Source organism: Hyperolius riggenbachi, chromosome 6 (genome assembly GCF_040937935.1).
Source record: "Hyperolius riggenbachi isolate aHypRig1 chromosome 6, aHypRig1.pri, whole genome shotgun sequence".
Taxonomy (NCBI): Eukaryota; Metazoa; Chordata; class Amphibia; order Anura; family Hyperoliidae; genus Hyperolius; species Hyperolius riggenbachi.
In genome coordinates this window covers 101,337,589-101,359,489 of record NC_090651.1, presented here as the reverse complement: position 1 = coordinate 101,359,489, position 21,901 = coordinate 101,337,589, and the positions used below count along the sequence as shown (strand labels likewise).

Below are 21,901 nucleotides of genomic sequence, written 5' to 3'. Positions count from 1 at the left end.
GCTGTCCATTCCCTGTTTAGACATGTGATTACTGGGATTGGCTCACTGTAATTACAAGGTCAGAAGCCTATAAATAATCTGCCCCTGACCAAGATACGGAAGCTCTGCTGTCACTTTGACAACAGAGCAAGTGGGCTGCAGTGACGGCATGAACAGATTAAAATCTATGCTCTGGCAGGAATAACAGCACTCAAACAGGGCATAGATTTACATAGCTACATAGTTTGATTGAAAAAAGACATTCGTCCATCAAGTCCAACCAGAAAATAAATAAATAATTAGCAAGGTCCGGATGAAGTTAAAGACACATTACTATAGGACTTAGCATACTGTTGAAATGTTACCTTGCATAATTATTTTGGGCAGAGGCACTTATTATTTAGTAAATTGTGAAATTCTTCTTTAGTCCTTCAGCAACCTGCTAACATCTCCCCGGCATACTGCTATCCAGAAGATCATTTGGAAGATCATTTCAGGTGACAGATATCTAAGATCTGTACAATGATAAACACCTTCTTGTAAAGCTATCCCCAAGATATACAGGGGCCAGAGCCGGCTCTCTCGAGAAGCAAGGTGAAACATTTGCATCAGGTGCAGAGATTACAGGAGCAGCATGTTTGTACTGTGTGTTTACACTTGCAGCATGCAGTCATAGTAGGAAGAAAAGCGAGAGGATTGCGAGGTGAAGAGGTCATCATTGGGGAAAGCAGCTTGTTGTGCTGTGTGAGGAGTCTGACCGTGAGTGAGGAGAGGGGAGGCAGGAGAGCAGCAGGGTTTCATTTGACCTGCACAGCAGAAGGGAAGAGGTGGCAATGCTGGCCTGACTGAGGAGGAATGGACTGGCTGAAGGTGAGCAGTTTGTTTGTCACAGACTCCCAGCCAGCCAGTGTGCTATTGTGTTGAGCTGCAGCATGTCATACCTCAAGTTGTTGCAAATGCTTCCTCGCTGACTGAGAACATTAAATAAAGAAGAGTAAATTGTCGGGTGCTATGCAATCATTCCAAATCGGAGAAGGGGGGCGCATACTGGGGCATAGCAATAAGGGGTGCAGAGATTGCCATTGCATCGTGGCCCTTGGGCCAGAGGGGCCCCGGGGGCAGAAGGGCCCCGGGGGGGCCCTCCCCCTCCCTCAACTGCAGTATTAGCTCGCTATTGGTCCTGTTCTCATAATAATCACTTCTATAGATACTTTGAATAGTAGTAATCATTAAGAAACTGTTCCCCATCCCTTTCTTACACCTCTGACACTGTAGCTGCCATTGGCAGGTTTTGGTGCCCCGTATCAATTGCTATGTATAGAGTGCTTGTGGGGCCCCAATGTCATATGTGCATCGGGGCCCACAGCTCCTTAGCTACGCCACTGGGCGCATCCTCACAAGTTTTCCTCATGCAGTAAAAAGTCTAGAACTGGCTCTGCCAGGTGCTTCCCAGCTGCACAGGAATGTATTGGGGACAACTGCAGCTGCTCACCTGTTGGCTGTAGTGTTATTATAGTCCCATTTGTCATGTGACAGGTTTGTAAATTTTAGTGTAATACCACATCACATTATTCATACCTGACATTTGAGCTCTCGTAGGATGTTACCCGCTGGGTCAGTTGTCAAGTCCTGTATTACAAAACAAAGATTAAGTGACTGAATAAATTAGTGGCTTTTACTTCAGACTCTAAAATTGTCTCAGTTGTGTCCATACACGGTAAAAAAAATGTCATTTTTTTTTTCGATCAGAGAAATTCGATCAATCATTCCATCTGTTCGATTTTTATTGAAAAAACGAAATAATCATTTGTTTTTCACTCGATTGAAAATAACAAGATTATTTTCGATTTTCACTCTAATCGATTGTTTTGATCGAATAAATGAGAAAATTGATTTTTTTAATTGTGCTGTGTATGGGCGCCATTATTCTGATTACACTAAACAGTTTAACCCAACTCCAGAATTTCAGTAAATTAGATTTTACTTTTGGATAATGTGGGAGGAGGTTGTGATCTGTTTTAGATTTTTAGGGCTCAAACCCACTAGCAGCCTTTTCTAAGCGCTAGTGACTTGAAATGCTCTTTCTAGTGCAATGATATAGTGATTTTTAAAATTTCACATCGCTCAAGTGGGATCACAGCCTTAGCATAATATTAGCAAGAGCTCATAATAATCACAAGTGCTCTGCTCAGAAATGGCTTAGTAATGTACTGCTAGTGGGTTCCAGGCCTTACTGCTGTCTGAGTTCCAGCTGTGGAGACAGTTGCCCTCACTTCCTGCTCCTGGGACAAGAGGAAAATGATTTTTTTGTTTTCTGTTCACACTGGAGAGATGCACCCACTTCTGTCAGACTGGGACACAGCTATAAATTTATGCTGGGTATACACTGGTCAATTTCAGCCTAATATGCCAAGGTGATTGGTCTCTCCCTGATTGGGATTTGATGGGATAGTGATCTATTCCTACTGTATACCACAATGTAAACTCAGTCTTGATAGATCTCAGCAGAAGTCTATCAAGCATCACACAGCGAATTGGCAGCAGTGGTGCGGCCCGCACCACCAAAAACAGGCCTTCGGGGATTACCATGCTAATACGTGGTAATCCTTTTCTGGCTGGCAGGCAAACAGGAAGTGACGCTCGCTTGTGCTCACTTCCTGGTTAGGAAATATGGAAGTGCACAGAACTGTATAGTAAAAATATGCTTCCACACATGCACGCCACACTGCCACCATTTTTGAAAATACCTGCGTCGCCATAGACTTACATGACTTCCAGTCCGCTGCAGATCACTGCAGGTCGTCGCAGGAGCCACATGGTAACGTAGGTAGATAGGGGACTTCCTGCTCGGTGCACCACAGGCAATGTGATTTAACCCATAGAATAACAGTGTCCTGCGGTAGGAATGCGGTAAATTGCCGCACCACACCGCCCCAGTGTGAATAGGCCCTCAATGGTACCACCAGCATTATAATGCTTAAAATGTAAAACACATACAAATAAGAAGTACATTTCTACCAGAGTAAAATGAGCCATAAATCACTTTTCTCCTGTGTTACTGTCACTTACAGTAAGTAGAAGAAATCTGACATAACCGACAGGTTTTGGGCTAGTCCATCTCTTCATGGGGGATTCTCAGCATGGCCTTTATTCTTTATAAAGACATTCCCTATTAATACAAAGATGCTGGCTAGCCTCCCTGCTCGCTGCACACTATTTTGGCAGTTGGGCGGAGCAACTACCATTCACTAAGTGCTTTTAAAAATAAAGCAAACCTCGAGAACCCCCCTATGAAAAGATGGGCTAGTCGAAAACCTGTCGCTTCTGTCGGATTTCTACTACTTACTGTAAGTGACAGCAACATAGGAGAAAAGTAATGTATGGCTCATTTTACTCATTTTACTCTGGGAAAAATGTACTTCCTATGTGTATATGTTTTAAATTTTAAGATTTTCGCGACAGTTCTTTTTAAAGACTCATTTCCAACTGTGCGATTTCAGCTGGGCTTTTGTAAACGCAGCACAATGCACGATCGCAGGGACATCAAAAGTGCATAGACTGCACTGTCTGATGTTTCCATAGATGCGTTGTGATTCACAGCAGAATCGCAATGCATGGTTACATGCATTTTGGTACGTTTCTGCAGCAATCCCATTGATTACAAATGAATGGGGTCGCAAGCCCATCTGGGAGAATCACAATGCAACGCAGAGCCGTGCGCCACCGCCGTTACCAGCGTTGCAAGTGGAAGAGAGGCCTAAACCCACTAACGCAGTTGTGTCCGCTTCTGTCCGCTTTTCAGCATCTGTAAGGGCTCATTTTCATGCAGTGCAGAGCTCCTTGGCTCTGAGCGCCACTCCCGATGGGGGGCGGGGCTTGCAATCCCATTTACTATACTGAATGGGATTGCGGGCTGAAGCGCCCCGAAATGCAGCAAATCATGCGTGGCCATTCAGCAGTGAATCACTGCGCATATGTGTTGCTGAAAAGAAGACACAACTGTGTTTGTGGGCTCAGGCAGGCCCTCAGTGCAGGCCAACATTTTGTGGCCATCGATCTCTTGCAAATTCTGTCCCTCCTCATTTGCACAGAGATTTTCCAAAATTTCCAATCACACTGTTCATCAATAAACATTCCAAAATTGATCAATAGTTAAGCAGACGGCGGGGCATTAAAATAGAAATAAAGTAGAAATATTTAAATGGTTAGCTTTACCTTTACAGAACTTTTTAAAATCTGAAAGACAAAATTTAAAAATGATGACGCATGATTAAATTGCATGAACCTTCATAAACAGTTACAGAAAAAAAATTAAAATGACATAAGCGTGAATTAAGAATTACAAATACCTATGTTATGGAAATGTTTAGCTCTTTATTATCTTGCACAATGAACACAGTCATTTAAATCTCCATACACACCCTAGACCGCTATTAGCTATACGTGAACAACGTTGGGGCGCGTTTAAATATGGCGAGTGCACAACGACGGACTGTTGATCGGATCATTACCGGAAGTGCGAAGTGAGGACTTGCAAGTGCAAAATTCACCACACATAAGGCTAGGTTTCTACTTGTGCGATTTTCAAATTTGTATATATATGATTGCAAATGAGCTAGTTTCCATTTCATTAAACTTTTTGCATGAAATTGTATGCGTGAAAAAAAATTGATAGCCTGTTCTATATTTTCGCATGCTATGGGCTTGATTCACAAAGCGGTGCTAACTGTTAGCACGCCTGTGAAAAGCCCCTTAGCACGTCTAAACAAGCTTTTCGTGCGTAAAACTTTACGCGCGCACTGCACAGAGCGCAGGGCGCTCCGCGCGAAGTGCCCATTAAAGCCTATGGGACTTAGCGCGCGCATAGGACTTTGCGCGCGTAAAACTTTGCGCGCGTAAACTTAGTTCGCGATCTGATTGAGAAATCCAGTGCTAACCTACATAGCACCCTGGTTAGCACGTCTAAAGGGGGCGCTCGCACGTGCACTAGCAGGTGGCGGCGGTGATGGGCCTAGCCCATATGGGGTTGTTTCACAAAAGGAAATAGCGCGAGTAACCTCCTGTTACTCACGCTATTTCCACAGCGTGCTTTAAATGTATTGCGCTGCATGCTACGTGTGCTATTAGCCGCGTAGCACGTGCATACACAGGAGTGCATTCTGATTAGCCCAATATGCTGTCTGTCGCTAATTGCACGCGTACCGTGCAGCGCATTACATTTAAAGCACACTGTGGAAATAACGTGAGTAATAGAAGGTTTCTTGCACTATTTCCTTTAGTAAATCGACCCCTATCAGTGGCTTGGCTAAGGAGCTCTGGGCCCCAGTGCAAGTTTTACACCGGGCACCCCAAGCACTCTATACATAATAATTAATACGACCCACTAAAACCTGCCAAGGACAACCACAGTGTCAGAGGTGCAAGAAAGGGATGGGGAACAGCTTGTTAATGATTACTAGTGGTGCTCACCGAGAGGTCGTGATCACGAGTTGCCTTTAGTTACGTTGTACTGTGCTCACTGGTCACTGGTATTAATCATCTCATTTGGCAGTGATACCCTTCACTTACGTTGTACTGTGCTCACTGCTCACTGGTATTAATCATCTCATTAACCAGTGATACCCTTCACTTATGTTGTACTGTGCTCACTGCTCACTGGTATTAATTATCTCATTACCCAGTGATACCCTTTACTTACGTTGTACTGTGCTCACAGCTCACTGGTATTAATCATCTCATTACCCAGTGATACCCTTCAGTTACCTGTACTGTGCTCACTGCTTACTGGTATTAATCATCTCATTACCCAGTGATACCCTTCAGTTATGTTGTACTGTGCTCACTGATCACTGGTATTAATCATCTCATTACCCAGTGATACCCTTCAGTTACGTTATACTGTGGTCACTGATCACTGGTATTAATCATCTCATTACCCAGTGATACCCTTCAGTTACGTTATACTGTGGTCACTGGTCACTGGTATTAATCATCTCATTTGGCAGTGATACCTTTCACTTACGTTGTACTGTGCTCACTGCTCACTGGTATTAATCATCTCATTACCCAGTGATACCCTTCACTTACATTGTACTGTGCTCACAGCTCACTTGTATTAATCATCTCATTACCCAGTGATACCCTTCAGTTACATTGTACTGTTCTCACTGCTCACTGGTATTAATCATCTCATTACCCAGTGATACCCTTCAGTTACGTTGTACTGTGCTTACTGCTCACTGGTAGTAATCATCTCATTACCCAGTGATACCCTTCAGTTACGTTATACTGTGCTCACTGGTCACTGGTATTAATCCTCTCATTTGGCAGTGATAGCCTTCACTTATATTGTACTGTGCTCACTGCTCACTGGTATTAATCATCTCATTACCCAGTGATACCCTTCACTTATGTTGTACTGTGCTCACAGCTCACTTGTATTAATCATCTCATTACCCAGTGATACCCTTCAGTTACGTTATACGGTGCTCACTGGTCACTGGTATTAATCATCTCATTTGGCAGTGATACCCTTCACTTATGTTGTACTGTGCTCACAGCTCACTGGTATTAATCATCTCATCACCCAGTGATACCCTTCAGTTACGTTGTACTGTGCTCACTGCTCACTGGGATTATTCATCTCATTAGCCAGTGATTCATTAGCAACATGTCTGGCAGGGTTCATGGGGGTGTCAGGAAAGGGAGTTCCATTGCCTCAGCTACTTCTGGGACTGCTCCACGGCCAGGGAGAGGACGCCCAGCTGTACGGGGTCATGATGCAGCAGAAAGGGCAGCACAGCCTGGGCCGAGTCAGCGGACGCCGTTATCACAATATTTTAAAGTTTCTGGTCCCCGTGTGGTAGTTGAGGAGATGGAACCTGACGTATTGATGGACATCATGACTGCATCCCAGACCTCTGCTGTAAGCAGCACTCTGAGCAGCAGCTGCAGCAGCCAACGCCCCACGCTTGATGTGACATCCACCCCAGCACCCAGTGGTCAGCAGCCCTCCCAGGATGACAGCGTTCTGTCCCTCAGTCCGGCATCTGGGAACATACTGATGGATGAAGCTCAGGACATACTGGGGACTGATATGGCAGAGATTGAGCTGGGGCTACAATCACAACTGTTATTGGTTGATGTTGATGAAGAGGGGTCTGTGTCTGGGGATGTAGGGGCAGAAGAGGAGGTGGGGGAGTCAGAGGAAGAGCTTCATTTTGATGATGACAATGATGATGATGATGACATTGTGGACCCTCCGTATGTCTGAGTCCGGGGAAGAATGGTCGGAGCAGGATGACGAGTCATCTAGGCCTAGGCAAGGATATCGCCATATGTCAGGTAGGGGCAGGTGCAGCAGTGGGTGTGGAGGAAGTAGACAGGACACTGTTCCAGCTGGCACCACCATTATGCAACCCCCAACTAGCACAGATTGTTCCGCTGCACCCTCTGCTAGCAGTAGCGAACAGGGCCACAGTAAATTGAAGTCACCGGTATGGAACTATTTTGAGGTGTCAAGCCAGGACAAAAAATATGCGGTGTGTAAGTTATGCAGCAAAAAATTAAGCCGTGTGAAAAATATGTCCAAGATGGGTACCTCATTCCTCCAGGGCCACCTGAAGAGCCGCCACTGCCATCAGTATGAGGATTTCAAGAGGATGCAGGCACTGCAAGCAGGGAGTGCTGAGAGCACAAGGCCCACCACCGCAGCAGCATCATCCCTCCCTCAGGGTCGTGAATCCCCCGCCGCAGCAGCAGTAGCACGCAAGCGCTATTCCACTTCGGCTACTCTGGACACAGACATTGAGGCTGGCAGCCAGTCGTCTCTCTCTTCTGTCTCCCCTGCATCACATCGTCGTCAGACCCTGCTGATCGACACCTTTCAGGGTCTGACCAAGCCCTTGCCTCCTAGCCACAGGCGCATCCAGAAACTAAATGGCTTTGCTGCCCGGGCCATGGCATCACAGCTCCTTCCCTACTCCCTGATGCAGGAGGGGAGCGTTATGCGGACGCTTCTCCAATTTGGCATCCCGAGTGGCAAATCCCCAGTCGCCACTATTTTAGCAGGATTGCCATTCCAGCACTCCACAAGTTTGTGGTGGAAAACGTGGCCCGTTCGCTAGACTACTCTTTGGGGGAGCGGGTCCACGTCACCATGGACTCGTGGAATAGCCGATTTGGGACAGGTCGCTACCTGTCCTTCACGGCCCACTGGGTGACACTGGTGGAAGGGAGGGAGGACAAGAGCACAGCAGCCCAGTTAGTGGTGCCACCATGCGGGATCAGGGGGGATGCAGCAGGCTCCTCTCATCCCACTTCCTCCACACCCAGAAAGCAAGCCCGCCTCGGCAGCAGCAGCGCCAAGCCTCGGCACTGCCAAGCGCTGCTAAAATTGGTGACCCTGGGGAAGGAGAAGCTTATGGCCACCAATGTCCTGGCCACCCTCAGGAAGCAGGAGCGGAGGTGGCTGACCCGCAGAGGCCTGGAAGTAGGTATGTGGCAGCCGATAACAGGGCCAACCTGGTGGCCGCAGGGAAACCTCCAGCACATCCCCTACTTGGCCCATGTGCTGAATCTTGTGGTGCAGCGCTTCCTGTGCACCTACCAGGGGATGAAGTACCTGCTGCAAGATGCCCGGGAGGTTGTACGCTTTTTCCGCCACTCAGCCACTGCCTCTGCAATCCTGTCCACCTTACAGCAGCAATATGGAAAGCCACACCACCTGATTATAGATATGCCAATTTGCTGGAATTCAACTCTGGCCATGTTGGAGCGGCTGTGTCAGCACAGGCTGGCTCTTAGGGGCTACATGCTAGACCCAAGTGTCCCCAGCAACCAGCAAGTCCCCATCATCACTGCAACTCAGTGGACACTGATGCAGCAAATATGCCTGGTGTTGAATCCCTTGAGGCAACCAAGATGGTCAGCGAGGAGCAGGCCTCTGTGTGTCAGTGGGTGCCCATGGTTTGCCTGCTGGACCGGGCAATGTGCAACTTGATTGAGCATGGGGAGGCAACCCTGAGACAGCTGGATCAGGAGCAGATGGCAGCACAGTCCAGCTCACAGGAGGGCTCACAGGTAGTGGAGGAGGTGGAGGAGTTGGAGGTCCCTAACCTGAATGCTGAGGAGGAGGAGCAGAGTGCTGCTGGCGTTGTACAGGGATGGCGGCTGGGGAGGATGACATGGCACAGGAAGAGGACAGGCATGTGATATGGGACAACCAGGCCGATGAAGATGTTGTTGCCAATGCCCACTTGTTTCCCATGGGTGTGCACATGTTGCGCTGCCTTCGCAGGGACCCCCGGGTGATCCAGATGCATTCAAGGGAGGACATCTGGATCACCTTGATGCTGGACCCACGTCTGAAGGGGAAGCTGGGAGAGTTCATGATGCCATCCACCATCGAGCACGCACAAGGGAGTTGCAGGGGGCCCTTGTGCGTAGACTACTGGAAGCATTCCCCCAGTCTTCCACCCCTACTGTAACTGCTCTGCCAACCCAGCAACAGGTGCCTGACTTCACCACCAGCAGCGCAACAACCACCACCACCAGCAGCAACTGGCGCCCCAGAGACCTGAAGAGCCTAAGCAAGAGCCTGTATGCAGTGCAGCAGCCCAGAGCAGAGGTGCCAGCCACAGCATCCACCTCCAACCAGCACCAGCAACGACTGACCAGTATGGTGGCTGACTACATGGGGTCTTTCAGCGGGCTCAATGACACTGACAGCCCCGTGGACCCCTTGGAGTACTGGGTTAAGAGACTGGACATCTGGAGGGAGCTTGCCCAGTATGCCCTGGAACTCCTGTCCTGCCCCCCTTCCAGTGTCCTCTCCGAGAGATGCTTCAGTGCTGCCGGTGGCGTGGTCACCGAGAAGCGCTCTCGGCTCTCCCACGCCTCTGTGGACAAACTCATCTTCCTGAAAATCAGCCAGGCTTGGGTGGAAGGTGAGTTCCTGGCCCCTATTGTCGGACACAGGGGGACATGAAGTGGCTGCTGCAATGTGTTAACCATGCCTGCCTTTGAACAGACCGGCCGCTTTGTCCTCCTGACTCAGTCGCTACTACACTCTGCGTTCACTCTGCCTGGGTCACCGGACGCATCAAATTTTTGGGGCAGCACAATTACACTGTGGTACTACTACCAGTGAGTTGCCATGGTCCTTCTGTGCTGCTGAACTGACCGGCCGCTTTGTCCTCCTGACTCGGTCGCTACTACACTTTGCGTTCACTCTGCCCGGGTCACCGGATGCATCTAATTTTTGGGGCAGCACTATTACACTGTGGTACTACTACCAGTGAGATGCCATGGTCCTTCTGTGCTGCTGAACTGACCAGCCACTTTGTCCTCCTGACTCAGTCGCTACTACACTCTGCATTCACTCTGCCCGGGTCACCGGACGCATCAAATTTTTGGGGCAGCACTATTACACTGTGGTACTACTACCAGTGAGTTGCCATGGTCCTTCTGTGCTGCTGAACTGACCAGCCGCTTTGTCCTCCTGACTCAGTCGCTACTACACTCTGCGTTCACTCTGCCCGGGGCACCGGATGCATCTAATTTTTGGGGCAGCACTATTACACTGTGGTACTACTACCAGTGAGTTGCCATGGTCCTTCTGTGCTGCTGAACTGACCGGCCGCTTTGTCCTCCTGACTCAGTCGCTACTACACTCTGCGTTTACTCTGCCCGGGTCACTGGACGCAACTAATTTTTGGGGCAGCACTATCAGGGCTGGAATTGTGGGCAGGCCGAATAGGCCCGGGACTAGGGCGGGGCTTGAGCTGGGGCGGTGTTGCAGCTGATAAATCAGCTGTTCCATAATTACTCTCTACGCAGGGATATCTTGCTGCTGCTTGAGTCTCTCTATGCACGCTGTGTGCTCTGACCTATCCCGCCCTCCCCTCTGAAACTGGGCAGAGAGACAGAGAGAACAGAGCGGGAGATTTGAGGATCAGTGCCTGCATCCCGATGCTCAGTCATTGCTGCCAGCTGCTCCTCAGAGACAATCCTCCTCCACCACCAATAAACAGAAAACAAGAGGCAGACAGCCCTGGTACCCATCCGTGTCCGCCCTGCATGGCTGCATTAGAGTTAGACATCAGCGAGGAGCTGCGGGTAGGCTGGATGGCTGGGTCTGGGACAGGAGTTAGCCAGGGGCTAATGATAAAAATGCCGGCAGGGCTCTGTGCTGTGCTGCCTGCTGGTGGGCAACGATCATTCACAGGAGCCATGAGCCAGCCTGCAGGCAACTTACACATGACAAGTGTTGCCTGGCTGGCTGCTGCTTAGCTCACAGAGTCTCCCGACATGCCCCGCCCACCTCCTCTACTTCCCGGCTGTTTCCATGATGTTTACTTACTGCTGGGAGATATAACACTGGACTCTGCAGAGTGCTGGGGAAAGAAGCATTTGCTCTTGCAAGAGGGAGTGGGATAAGCTACAAGTAAGCAAACAATGATTGCAATTTAGATAAGGTGACTTGCCTTCTGCTCTCCAATGCTCTGTCTCAGCATGCCTGCACCATTAACTCAGTCACTCCACTCTCTTGGGACAAGTGAAAACTCTTTTCATCTTCCACTTTTTTTTTGCCACTTTTCTCTCTGTCACACTTTCCCTGTCTTTTCCTTTCTCCCAACCCATGTTCCCTGTCTCTCCCATCCCATGTTCCCTGTCTTTTCCTCCCTCTCCCATCCCATGGTCCCTGTCTTTTCCTTTCCCCCCTCTCCTGTCCCATGTTCCCTATCTTTTCCTCTCCCCCTCTCCCATCCCGTGCTCCCTGTCTTTTCCATTCCCATCCCGTGTTCCCTGTCTTTTCCTCTCCACCCCCCCTCTCCCTTCCCTGTCTTTTCCTCTCCCATCCCGTGTTCCCTGTCTTTTTCTCTCCACCCCTCTCCCATCCCGTGTTCCCTGCCTTTTCCTCTCCCCCCTCTCCCATCCCATGTTCCCTGACTTTTCCTCTCCCCCCTCTCCCATCCCGTGTTCCCTGTCTTTTTCTCCCCCCCCCCTCCCCTGTTCCCTGTATTTTCCTCTCCCCCCCTCTCCCATCCCATGTTCCCTGTATTTTCCTCTCCCCCCTCTCCCATCCTGTGTTCCCTGTCTTTTCCTCTCCCCCATCTCCCATCCCGTGTTCCCTGTCTTTTCCTCTCCCCCTCTCCCATCCCGTGTTCCCTGTCTTTTTCACTCTCCTTTTCCCATCATGTTCTCTTTCTTTTCCACTCACCTGTCCTGGTAGTATGGTATGGTATGGTGTCGGCGGGCACACATACGTTTTTTTTCGGGGGGGGGGGGGGGGGGGTTGGTTGACAGTTGGCCTAGGGCGGTAAAAAGTAGAAATCCGGCCCTGAGCACTATTACACTGTGGTACTACTACCAGTGAGTTGCCATGGTCCTTCTGTGCTGCTGAACTGACCGGACGCTTTGTCCTCCTGACTCGCTACTACACTCTGCATTCACTCTGCCAGGGTCACCGGACGCATCTAATCTTTGGGGCAGCACTATTACACTGTGGTACTACTACCAGTGAGTTGCCATGGTCCTTCTGTGCGTTCACAGACTGAGAGAGGGCAGGAGGAGGCGGAGATCCGTGGGAGATTGATGCAAATGGAGGCAGAGCTACAGCTCAAAGCTCTGCCTCCAACAGGAAGGAGCCCTGCAATTTGCCCAGGCCATTTCGGGGTGATTAAAGCCTCATTTTGCCATGGGGGTAATGGCGTTTCAGCTAATCTATTAATGCTTAAGAAGACTGGCTGAGGGCATTTTAGAAGGCTACAGATTCTCTTTAAGGAATGTCACCTATCCTATGGATATAAGTTAATGGAGCAATTTACCTTTTTATGCAATTAACACTGCACATAGTTCATGGGCACTGACACAAAGTCAGAGGGAGGAGAAATACAAGAAAGTTGATGGTGAATACATTACGTACCCACTGGGCCTCCTGTGCTCTAGGGCCCCTCAGCAGCTGCTATGGCTGCTATGACCAACCATGCCCCTGCTCTCATGCTAATGCCTTGGCTTCAGTCATTTCTGAGCAAGACAGCAAGACTCTTGTGAAAAGCTTACAGTCAGTGTAGTCAGAACATCTGATCAACGTGATCATTCAATCTCAATGGGCAACAAAGTATTATCAGCAGGAAAACAACAGGACAGCCTTAAAGCCTTAGCTAGCTACAGTTAAGGTTAAGTTAGGGATTAGGGAATAGGATTACTGTGTAATTGTGTGTAGTTAGTACTGTAGTAGTGCAGTCAGTGCTAGTAGTTGTTAGAGTAGTAGTACTACTGTGTTAGCTTTCTACAGAACTGCTGTGCTGTGAGCGGTGACAGTTAGTGTGCACTAGTGTCTTCTCCTCTGCTGTCTCACTGTTACTCGGCACGTGGCACTTGACAATTGGCATGTAGCACTTGGTACGTGTCACATCACATGGCACGTGTCACTTGGCACGTGTCATGTGGTAATTGGCACGTGTCACTTGGCACGTGGCATGTGCCTAGTGACACGTGACATGTGCCAATTGCCAAGTGCCACGTGACACGTGCCAAGTGCCACGTGACACGTGCCACGTGACACGTCCGGCATGCTCCTGGCACGTGTGACACCTGCTGCTGCTGCATTGCCCTGCTCCTGCTGCCTGTGCAGCTCCCACCGCCAGGGTGCCACAGGCCACTGATACCACCTATATTTAACCCAAAACACAATTGCTGCATAATTTTTTGGAGGTGTCTTGGCTGAAAACTGTCATGTCCCAGTTGTGCGGTGTGACTTTGGACACAATGTCGGCTGCACGACCGCTGTCTGGAACCTAGGCCTGATGTTAATTGACAGTCATTTTTTTTTGGGGGGGGGGGGGGATTTTAAGTCCCCACATCATCAATTAGTGTTCCCCTTTAAAAAATAATGATGCTACATGCCTCATTTACCCTAAAAATGATTTAGAAGCAATTTAAATGCCACTTCCGTGGTTTTCTATCCGGATATCCGAATCTGCCGGATACTGAGGTCGGATATCCGATTCGGATCGCAAAATTTTGAAATCGGATATCCAACCCGGATTGGATATCTAGGTATCCGGATCCAAATTTTTAAAAGGGGTATCCGAGCAGCACTATTTATAACTAGCAGATAAGGGAGAATTGGACAGCCTGTTATTTCTAAATACAAACAGAGTGGGTTTCTCTCTGTTTTCCCTCTCTCTCATGGAAGAGTTTAGGTCCTCGCTTTAGGAAATAGCATTTCTAAAAGAGAATACAAGTAGTAGCCTGTTTTCCACTCAGTACACCTTATAAATGATTCCATATTTTAAATTCTTGCTTTGGAAAAGAGGGTCTGATTTATCTGGTGCAAAGGACACTAAAGCAAACATATAGTCATTGCACAAGGCAACCTATCAAAATATCTGTTGCATTACTTTTAACTAAAATCATACTGGTTGTTTTGGGCAACTATTCCAGATTTCTTGAAGCGTTGTCTGTGTTGATAAATCAAACCTTCAGTAGTCTGTATTGCAAATCTAATACATTTCTATACAACAGTTTTAATACTTGTCCTGGGAGGCATACCTATGAACATGCCGCCTTGAGATTTGGGCACAGGATAAAGCCGATATACAGATTACCCTGCTCCTGCAAAAGTCCCAGTGGCGATATATATTCCCCCTCCAGGCCGCCATGGATAGTGGGGGAATTATGTAATTCGGCTTCCAGCTATTGCTGATGGCTGCATTACAGTGTTTTGAAAGTAATCTGAGCTGTCTTTTGACGGTGCCCAAATAACTCACTGAGCAAAGCTTTAGCCGTAATTCCTATTACAGCCTATAGTGGTGCCAGCTGCGCCCAAATCTTCTGCACTGTTTTAACAGCCTGAGAGGGGGGCTTTTGTGGTGACATCACCACTCTCATTTAGATGCACAAGTTTACAAGGGGCAGTGCGAGACCTCAATGGAGGTACTTATTAGCTCTGCAGCAGACAGGAGTCTCAGACTAATGGTGTGTACACACTTGAAAGATAAATGAAAGATCACAGACCAATTTTACCCCCTTCCATGTAGTATGAGAGCCATACTCTACACAGTCTATTCTATGGAGCTGCACTCCCCATCAGGTAAAAACAGTGCTGGGCCGAAATTACGCATGAGCGTAATTACGCACTGTAATTCAATGTAAATTTATGCGTAAGCGCTACGCGTAACTTACGGTCTTACGCGTAATTATTTACGCGTAAGCGGTAAAGTGGTATCGTAATTACACTGTCTACCGTAATTGCTAGGTATGCGTAATTTTACAAACACTTACGCGTAATTTTACGCGTAATTACTAACGTAAAAACTCCCCTTTTCTAAGAGTAGCCAATCAGTCAACATCCGAAGCAATCAATAGTATCTTCTCCCGCCCTTCAGTATAAGCGTACGTTTTGACGCATACGAATGATATGTACGCAATAACTGTCACATTGACGGCTATTGCGTACATATCGTCCGTATGCGTCAAAAAATACGCATTAATGGGTATTACGGCACTACGCGTAACATCGTAGTGTAAGCGCCTACATTACGGTATCCTTACGCGTAACTGCGTAAGTTTACGCGTAATTACAGTGATGTACCGTAGATATTTTCCTACGCCGTAACCGTAATTGCGTAATGCGTAATAGCGTAAAATTACACGTAATGATCCGTAAGCGTAGATTTTTCCATTACGACCAGCACTGGGTAAAAATCTTTGCAAGATGCTGCTTACAAAGACCGCTGTACACATTCAAAAGATCATTATCTGCAAAAGATCAGTATCTGCAAAAGATCTGTTCCTGCAAAAGATCCGTCCTTGCAAAATGCATTCATAGTCTATGATATCTGCAGATCCTCATACACACCTTGTTTAACAGACTTCATCTGCATATCTGACAATCATCTGCAGATCTTAAAATCCATCCTGGTGGATCTGATCTGCAGATGAATGTCTGTTAAACAAGGTGTGTATGAGGATCTGCAGATATCATAGACTATGAATGCATTTTGCAAGGACGGATCTTTTGCAGGAACAGATCTTTTGCAGATACTGATCTTTTGAATGTGTACAGCGGTCTTTGTAAGCAGCATCTTGCAAAGATTTTTACCTGATGGAGAGTTCAGCTCCATAGAATAGACTGTGTAGAGTATGGCTCTCATACTACATGGAAGGTGGTAAAATTGTTCTGATATCCTTCATTTATCTTTCAAGTGTGTGTGTAGCATAAGGGTGGGTACACACATCAGATAAAAGTCTTTGGAAAATGAAAGATCACAGACCAATTTTACCCCCTTCCATGTAGTATGAGAGCCATACCTACACAGTCTATTCTATTGAGCTGAACTCCCCATTAGATTAAGGCCTCTTTCACAGTGCAACGTTAAAGTCGCTCGTTACAACATTTTATAACGCAGACTAATGCACAGCAATACTAAGTCTGTGCGACATTCACAGTGCACACGTTGCGTTTGTGTGTAACGTGAGGCGTTATTAGAAAGTGCTGCATGCTGTACGTTTAGCAATGAATCTGCTGCGTTAGTTGTGTTGCACATGCTCAGTAATGTATTTTTTTTCATTCTATCACTGTGCGATGAAAACGGCGCACCAAATGCAGGGCTAAAGAATGCACTATAACGTCCAAGTTATAGTGCACATTGCGTTGCGTTAGGGGCGTGTTGTGCGACAACATCGCATCAAACGCAACGTCCTGATGGGAAAGTAGCCTAAAATCTTTGCAAGATGCTGCACACAAAGACGCTGTACACATGCAACAGATCAGTATCTGCAAAAGATCAGCTCCTGCAAAATATCCGTTCCTGCAAATTGCATTCATAGTCTATGATATCTGAAGATCTCATACACACAGACATCCATCTGCAGTACAGATCCACCAGGATGGATCTTCAGATCTGCAGATAATTGTCTGATCTGCAGATGAATGTCTATTAAACAAGGTGTGTATGAGATCTGCAGATATTATAGACTATGAATGCATTTTTGAGGAACGGATCTTCTGCAGGAAGTGATCTTTTGCAGATACTGATCTGTTGCATGTGTACAGCATCTTTGTGTACAGCATCTTGCAATGATTTTTATCTGATGGGGAGTTCAGCTCAATAGAATAAACTGTGTAGAGTATGACTCTCATACTAAATGGAATGGGGTAAAATTGGTCTGTGATCTTTCATTTTCCAAAGACTTTTATCTGATGTGTGTACCCACCTTTAGAGGAGCACTGCTGATAAGCATTCCAGCTCTGCATTCTGTACTTGGTTTTACTAGCTGAAGTAACTTGAGAGGGCAAAGTTATCATTTTTACAATATCCCTGATAACAACCACAATAGGAAGGTAAAATATTTTCCTTGGGGCTAAATTCTCTTAACTGGCTGCCCAGCTTAGAAGTTAAGGCAATACGGTAGCAATTTAATTTCAAGTTTTGACATAAAAGCATAGAACGGTACACAGTAATTCTGGCAAAATAGTACAAGATTTTTTTTTACACATCACGACATGAACATGACATAACAAGGAACAGTGGTAAATTGTAATTCTTTTCATACCTTCAATGCATTGTCATAGCATTCTGAATCAATCACGACATCAGTCTATAAGATATTGTAATATTGTTATATTTATACTACTATCAAATTTACACACAAATATTGCTACAATGTGAATGTCATTTTGCACAGCACGATATTCAATCAATCAATCAACTTAAATTATACTGTAATAAAATATAATCTAAAAAAACTGACAGTGAATGAAAATGAATACCAATTTAATCAAATAAAATGTATAAATAATTGTAATAACCAATAATACACTTTAATCATCCAGTTCTTCTTTCAAATCATTTGTCTCAATTTACATTATACTGTATCTGTTACTATTTTGGATAGAAATATAATAAAAACGTGCAAAATGTTATTTTTAATGAAATCTGTGTGTCAATATAATCACCACTTTCAGGGATATATGCACTGAAATAATGTTCAAATTTGGACCTTTCAAGGAAAAGATCACCTTTGTACCACCCTTCCCACTTTTCAGGCCTGGAAAATGTACCTGCCTTGATGCATATTGTGGCTTTGAGGCAGGTGGGGGTTAAGGTTTTGGGGGGTAGGTTTAGGTGAACCCACGGTTAGGGACCACCTGGGGAGGGGGAGTTTTAGTTATAGGCACCAAGGGGGATCTTAAAGTTAGGCACCAGAGGGTTTGGCATCTCCAAAGGGGGGTATTAGGATTAGGCACTAGAGATGGCCTGAACTGTTTGCCGGCGCACAGTTCCTCTCGAATATCGGCTCTTTGTGTTCGCCTCTGTTCACGAACCTGGCATTCGACCCACCCCCTATACATTATAAGCCAAAAATTGACCCCTCACCCCAGAGTCAGCAGACACATGGCAGCCAATCAGCTATCCCTCCCACCTGGACCACCTCACCACCTATCAGAAAGCCAGCACAGCAGCCATTTTGCAGTCTGTGTTTGGCTTCTGTGCACTGACTAGATAACCAAATAATCCTTCACCACCACTACTGGCACCTTATATCCACTACTGCCCTGTATAAGGCCTCACTGGCAGGGCCTATATTTTGAGGTGATTGTTGCACATAGCACAAACTTGTCACCTGACCTGCGTGAAGTGACAGTTCCCCCCCTGGCACATGACAGGCAGGGGCAGGCTACATCGCAGGGATTGTAGGGGTCATGCTGCTGTGATTTCCTGTGGTCCTAATATATTGCCCAGTATTCAGAGGCCATGTACCTTGAACTCACAAAATGCCACAGAAGTAGTTGGCTGGCTTACACAGCAGCACATCCTATCTTCTACCACTTCTGCTAGACCTTGCCACAACATCCTCATCCTCCTCTGATATGGGCACTTCACAACATCATTGAACTACATCAACCCGATCATAGGTGCTGGAAAACTGTGATTGATTGCACTCCCACAAACTGGCGCACAAGCACAGCGACCATGATTACTAGACAAAGATTCAAAAAGAAAAGTAGTCCCTCTTCTAACTCAAGTAGGTATATCATTACTCAGAACAACAGCAGTACCAAAAAACATCACTTTATTTCAGGGGTCTCAAACTCGCGGCCCGCGGGCCATTTGCGACCCTTGATACAATATTTTGTGGCCCCAGGGCCCCAGAGCTTGTAGGGGCCCCCAGTGGCTACAAGAGGAAAAAAAAAATTTCAAATCGGCCTTATAGTTTTTGAGAAAATCGATTTTAAAGTTGCAAAGGAAAAAAATACACATTTAAAAACCCGCCGACTTTAATGGTTAATAGCAAATCCACCTTAAATGCTAGAAACCCTAAATTTGCAGGATATGTTAAGGAGATCATTAGGAATAAGAGGAAAAAACAATTTTTCAAAAAGACCTTATAGTTTTTGAGAAAATCGATTTTAAAGTTTCGAAGGAAAATAGTATACTTTTAAATGCGGTAAATGTCACTTTTAGTAGCAAGCCTAACGGTAGTGTAATTTTACATGTATCAAAAGAAAGAGCAATACATTTCCTGACAGGGTTTCCAGGGGGTCCATACGCAGCCGCAGCGCTTTGGCCAGGGATCGCTATACAGCCGCAATATGGCTGTATGAAGATTCCTGGCATTTTTTCCTATTTTCTCAATTTTTTTTTTTATGTTTAGAGTGTGGGAATTTTTTAATAAAATTATGTGGGGTCCCCCCTCCTAAAACTTTTTAACCCCTTGTCCCCCATGCAGGCTGGGGTAGCCAGAATGTGGAGCTGCGACCGATTGGGGCTTCACACCCTGACTATACCAGCTGCAAAAAAGGTCCCTTAATGCCGATTTTTGTTCCAGGGTATCTGATGGGGGGGGGGGGCAGGTTTATTTTGCTCTGGGGCCCCATTGTTGCTTAAACCGGCCCTGCCTGCCGGCAAAAGCAAAAGAGACACGGAAGCGAACTATATTTGCCCATTTTACCTTATAGTTCGCTTCAGTGCTCCCAAGTAATCCGCCGCATCCCTGCCGCTAAACAAGGGCTGCAGACCCCCAAATCCCCAGCGCAAACATCCACGACTGCGCTGAGGGGCAGAGCTTCCAGCTGTAGCCCTGCCCCTCCTGACGTCAATCGCCGAATGGATCGCCGCCTCTCCCCCGCCCCTCTCTGTGAAGGAAGAGTGAGAGGGGTGGGCAGAGGCGATTGACGTCAGGAGGGGCAGAGCTGAAGCTGAAAGCTCTGCCCCTTCCAGGAAATGCCGGCGGATTGCCCCCCGGGGCGATTTGGGGGCTCTGCAGCCCTCGTTTTGCGGCGGGGACACGTGAACTCCCTTATGCGGCCCAGCCTCATCCTGACTTTGCCTCCTGCGGCCCCCGGGTAAATTGAGTTTGAGACCCCTGCTTTATTTAGTCAGCAATCATATTAAAAACAATTAAAACCAATAAGAATCCCCCGACCTCTTGCCATCCACAAATCTCTCGATAATAGATAAATATACAATAATCATTAAATCTGCTGGATTGGCATACTTCCCAGAGACTATCAGTTGATTGATCCAAAAGGGTGTAGCCCACCAACAAGGTCAAAAAGCATCATCATAAAGGTGGGGTACTGGATCAATGCTACTGGTGTCACCGGGAGTCCACATAAGAATATTGATAATTCCCAAAAATAATTTATATATGAAAAACTGGTATGAATAAGTGAATAAGATGTTAATTTAATACAATATAAAGTGCTAGTGCTAATTCATGGTGGAAAAGAGTTTCCACATGTGAATGCTAATGTGAAATGAAGATAGTGCTAATGAATAGGTAATGGTCAAAGAGAAGGAAAACTGGAAGAGAATAGTGAAAATGGATGGACAAACCACGTGAAAAGATCAGGCCAGCGGAGAAATATGTTGTCAATTCATCAGTTTGCCAAGCAGAGCTTACCCAGATAAGAGGAGAAGGATGGGGCTGTGGGGATCCGGATCCGACCGGTTGCGCCAAAGCTACCTCAGGCTACACCCTTTTGGATCAATCAACTGATAGTCTCTGGGAAGTATGCCAATTCAGCAGATTTAATGATTATTGTATATTTATCTATTATGGAGAGATTTGTGGATGGCAAGAGGTCGGGGGATTCTTACTGGTTTTAATTGTTTTTAATATGATTGCTGACTAAATAAAGTGATATTTTTGGTACTGCTGTTGTTCTGAGTAATGATATACCTACTTGAGTTAGAAGAGGGACTACTTTTCTTTTTGAATTTTTGATTCTATTAACATTGGGTCGGTGACCCTAATCCTGATCTTATAATACTTATTCCTTAACTAAGGCAGGCTGTCAGTGGACTAGACTGGACAGCTTTTGGGGCTCATTTTGTTTTAGTTATAAACATACTAGACAAAGATTGGCGCAGAGGGGACTAACATTTACGTCCTGGAGGTGTCAACTAGTAAAAACAATAATTCGTTCACCTGAAGTTATCACTATAGCTCTTTGCGGTTGTTTGTGGTGTGGTAAATGTGGAATCTGTCAGTGTGAACCAGGCCTAACCCTTACACTACCTGATATGATGTACACGCAAACAACTTACAGTATTTCATCACTTTTGTAGCCAGAAACAGTCACTTTAGGTTTTAGAATTTGCCTGTCCATTGAATGTCTATGGCAGTTCGGCGGTTCACGAACGTGAAAAATCTCAAGTTCGTGACATCACTGTTAGGCACCACCAGGGAAAGGGGGGGGGGGGACTAGGGTTAGACACCACCAGGGGAGGGAGGTTAGGGTTAGGCCTCAGTAGAGTGAAAGCTCTGTGTGAGAGTAGGGCTAGGTTTAGCCATAGTAAAATATCGGTAAGCATTACCAATATTTTGCTATGGAATCCAGCAGTAGAATATCGTTATTTGTAGCGAAAATCTACTAGCGTAACCTGCTGCACCTTTTTTGCCT

The 21,901-nt window shown here is 46.5% G+C and overlaps 1 protein-coding gene across 7 annotated transcripts in view; it reads right to left on the bottom strand.

Moving 5' to 3' along the window:
- LOC137521026 (uncharacterized) overlaps positions 1-21,901 on the bottom strand; it is a 299,753-nt gene that overhangs the window by 228,467 nt on the left and 49,385 nt on the right. For all 7 annotated transcript variants that reach the window (XM_068239741.1, XM_068239745.1, XM_068239743.1 and 4 more), the window contains exons 8-10: positions 17,545-17,589; positions 4,195-4,215; positions 1,558-1,608 (exon numbers count right to left, since the gene is read on the bottom strand). In XM_068239741.1, the coding sequence (XP_068095842.1) occupies positions 1,558-1,608; positions 4,195-4,215; positions 17,545-17,589 (117 nt within the window). The remainder of the gene's footprint in view (positions 1-1,557; positions 1,609-4,194; positions 4,216-17,544; positions 17,590-21,901) is intronic.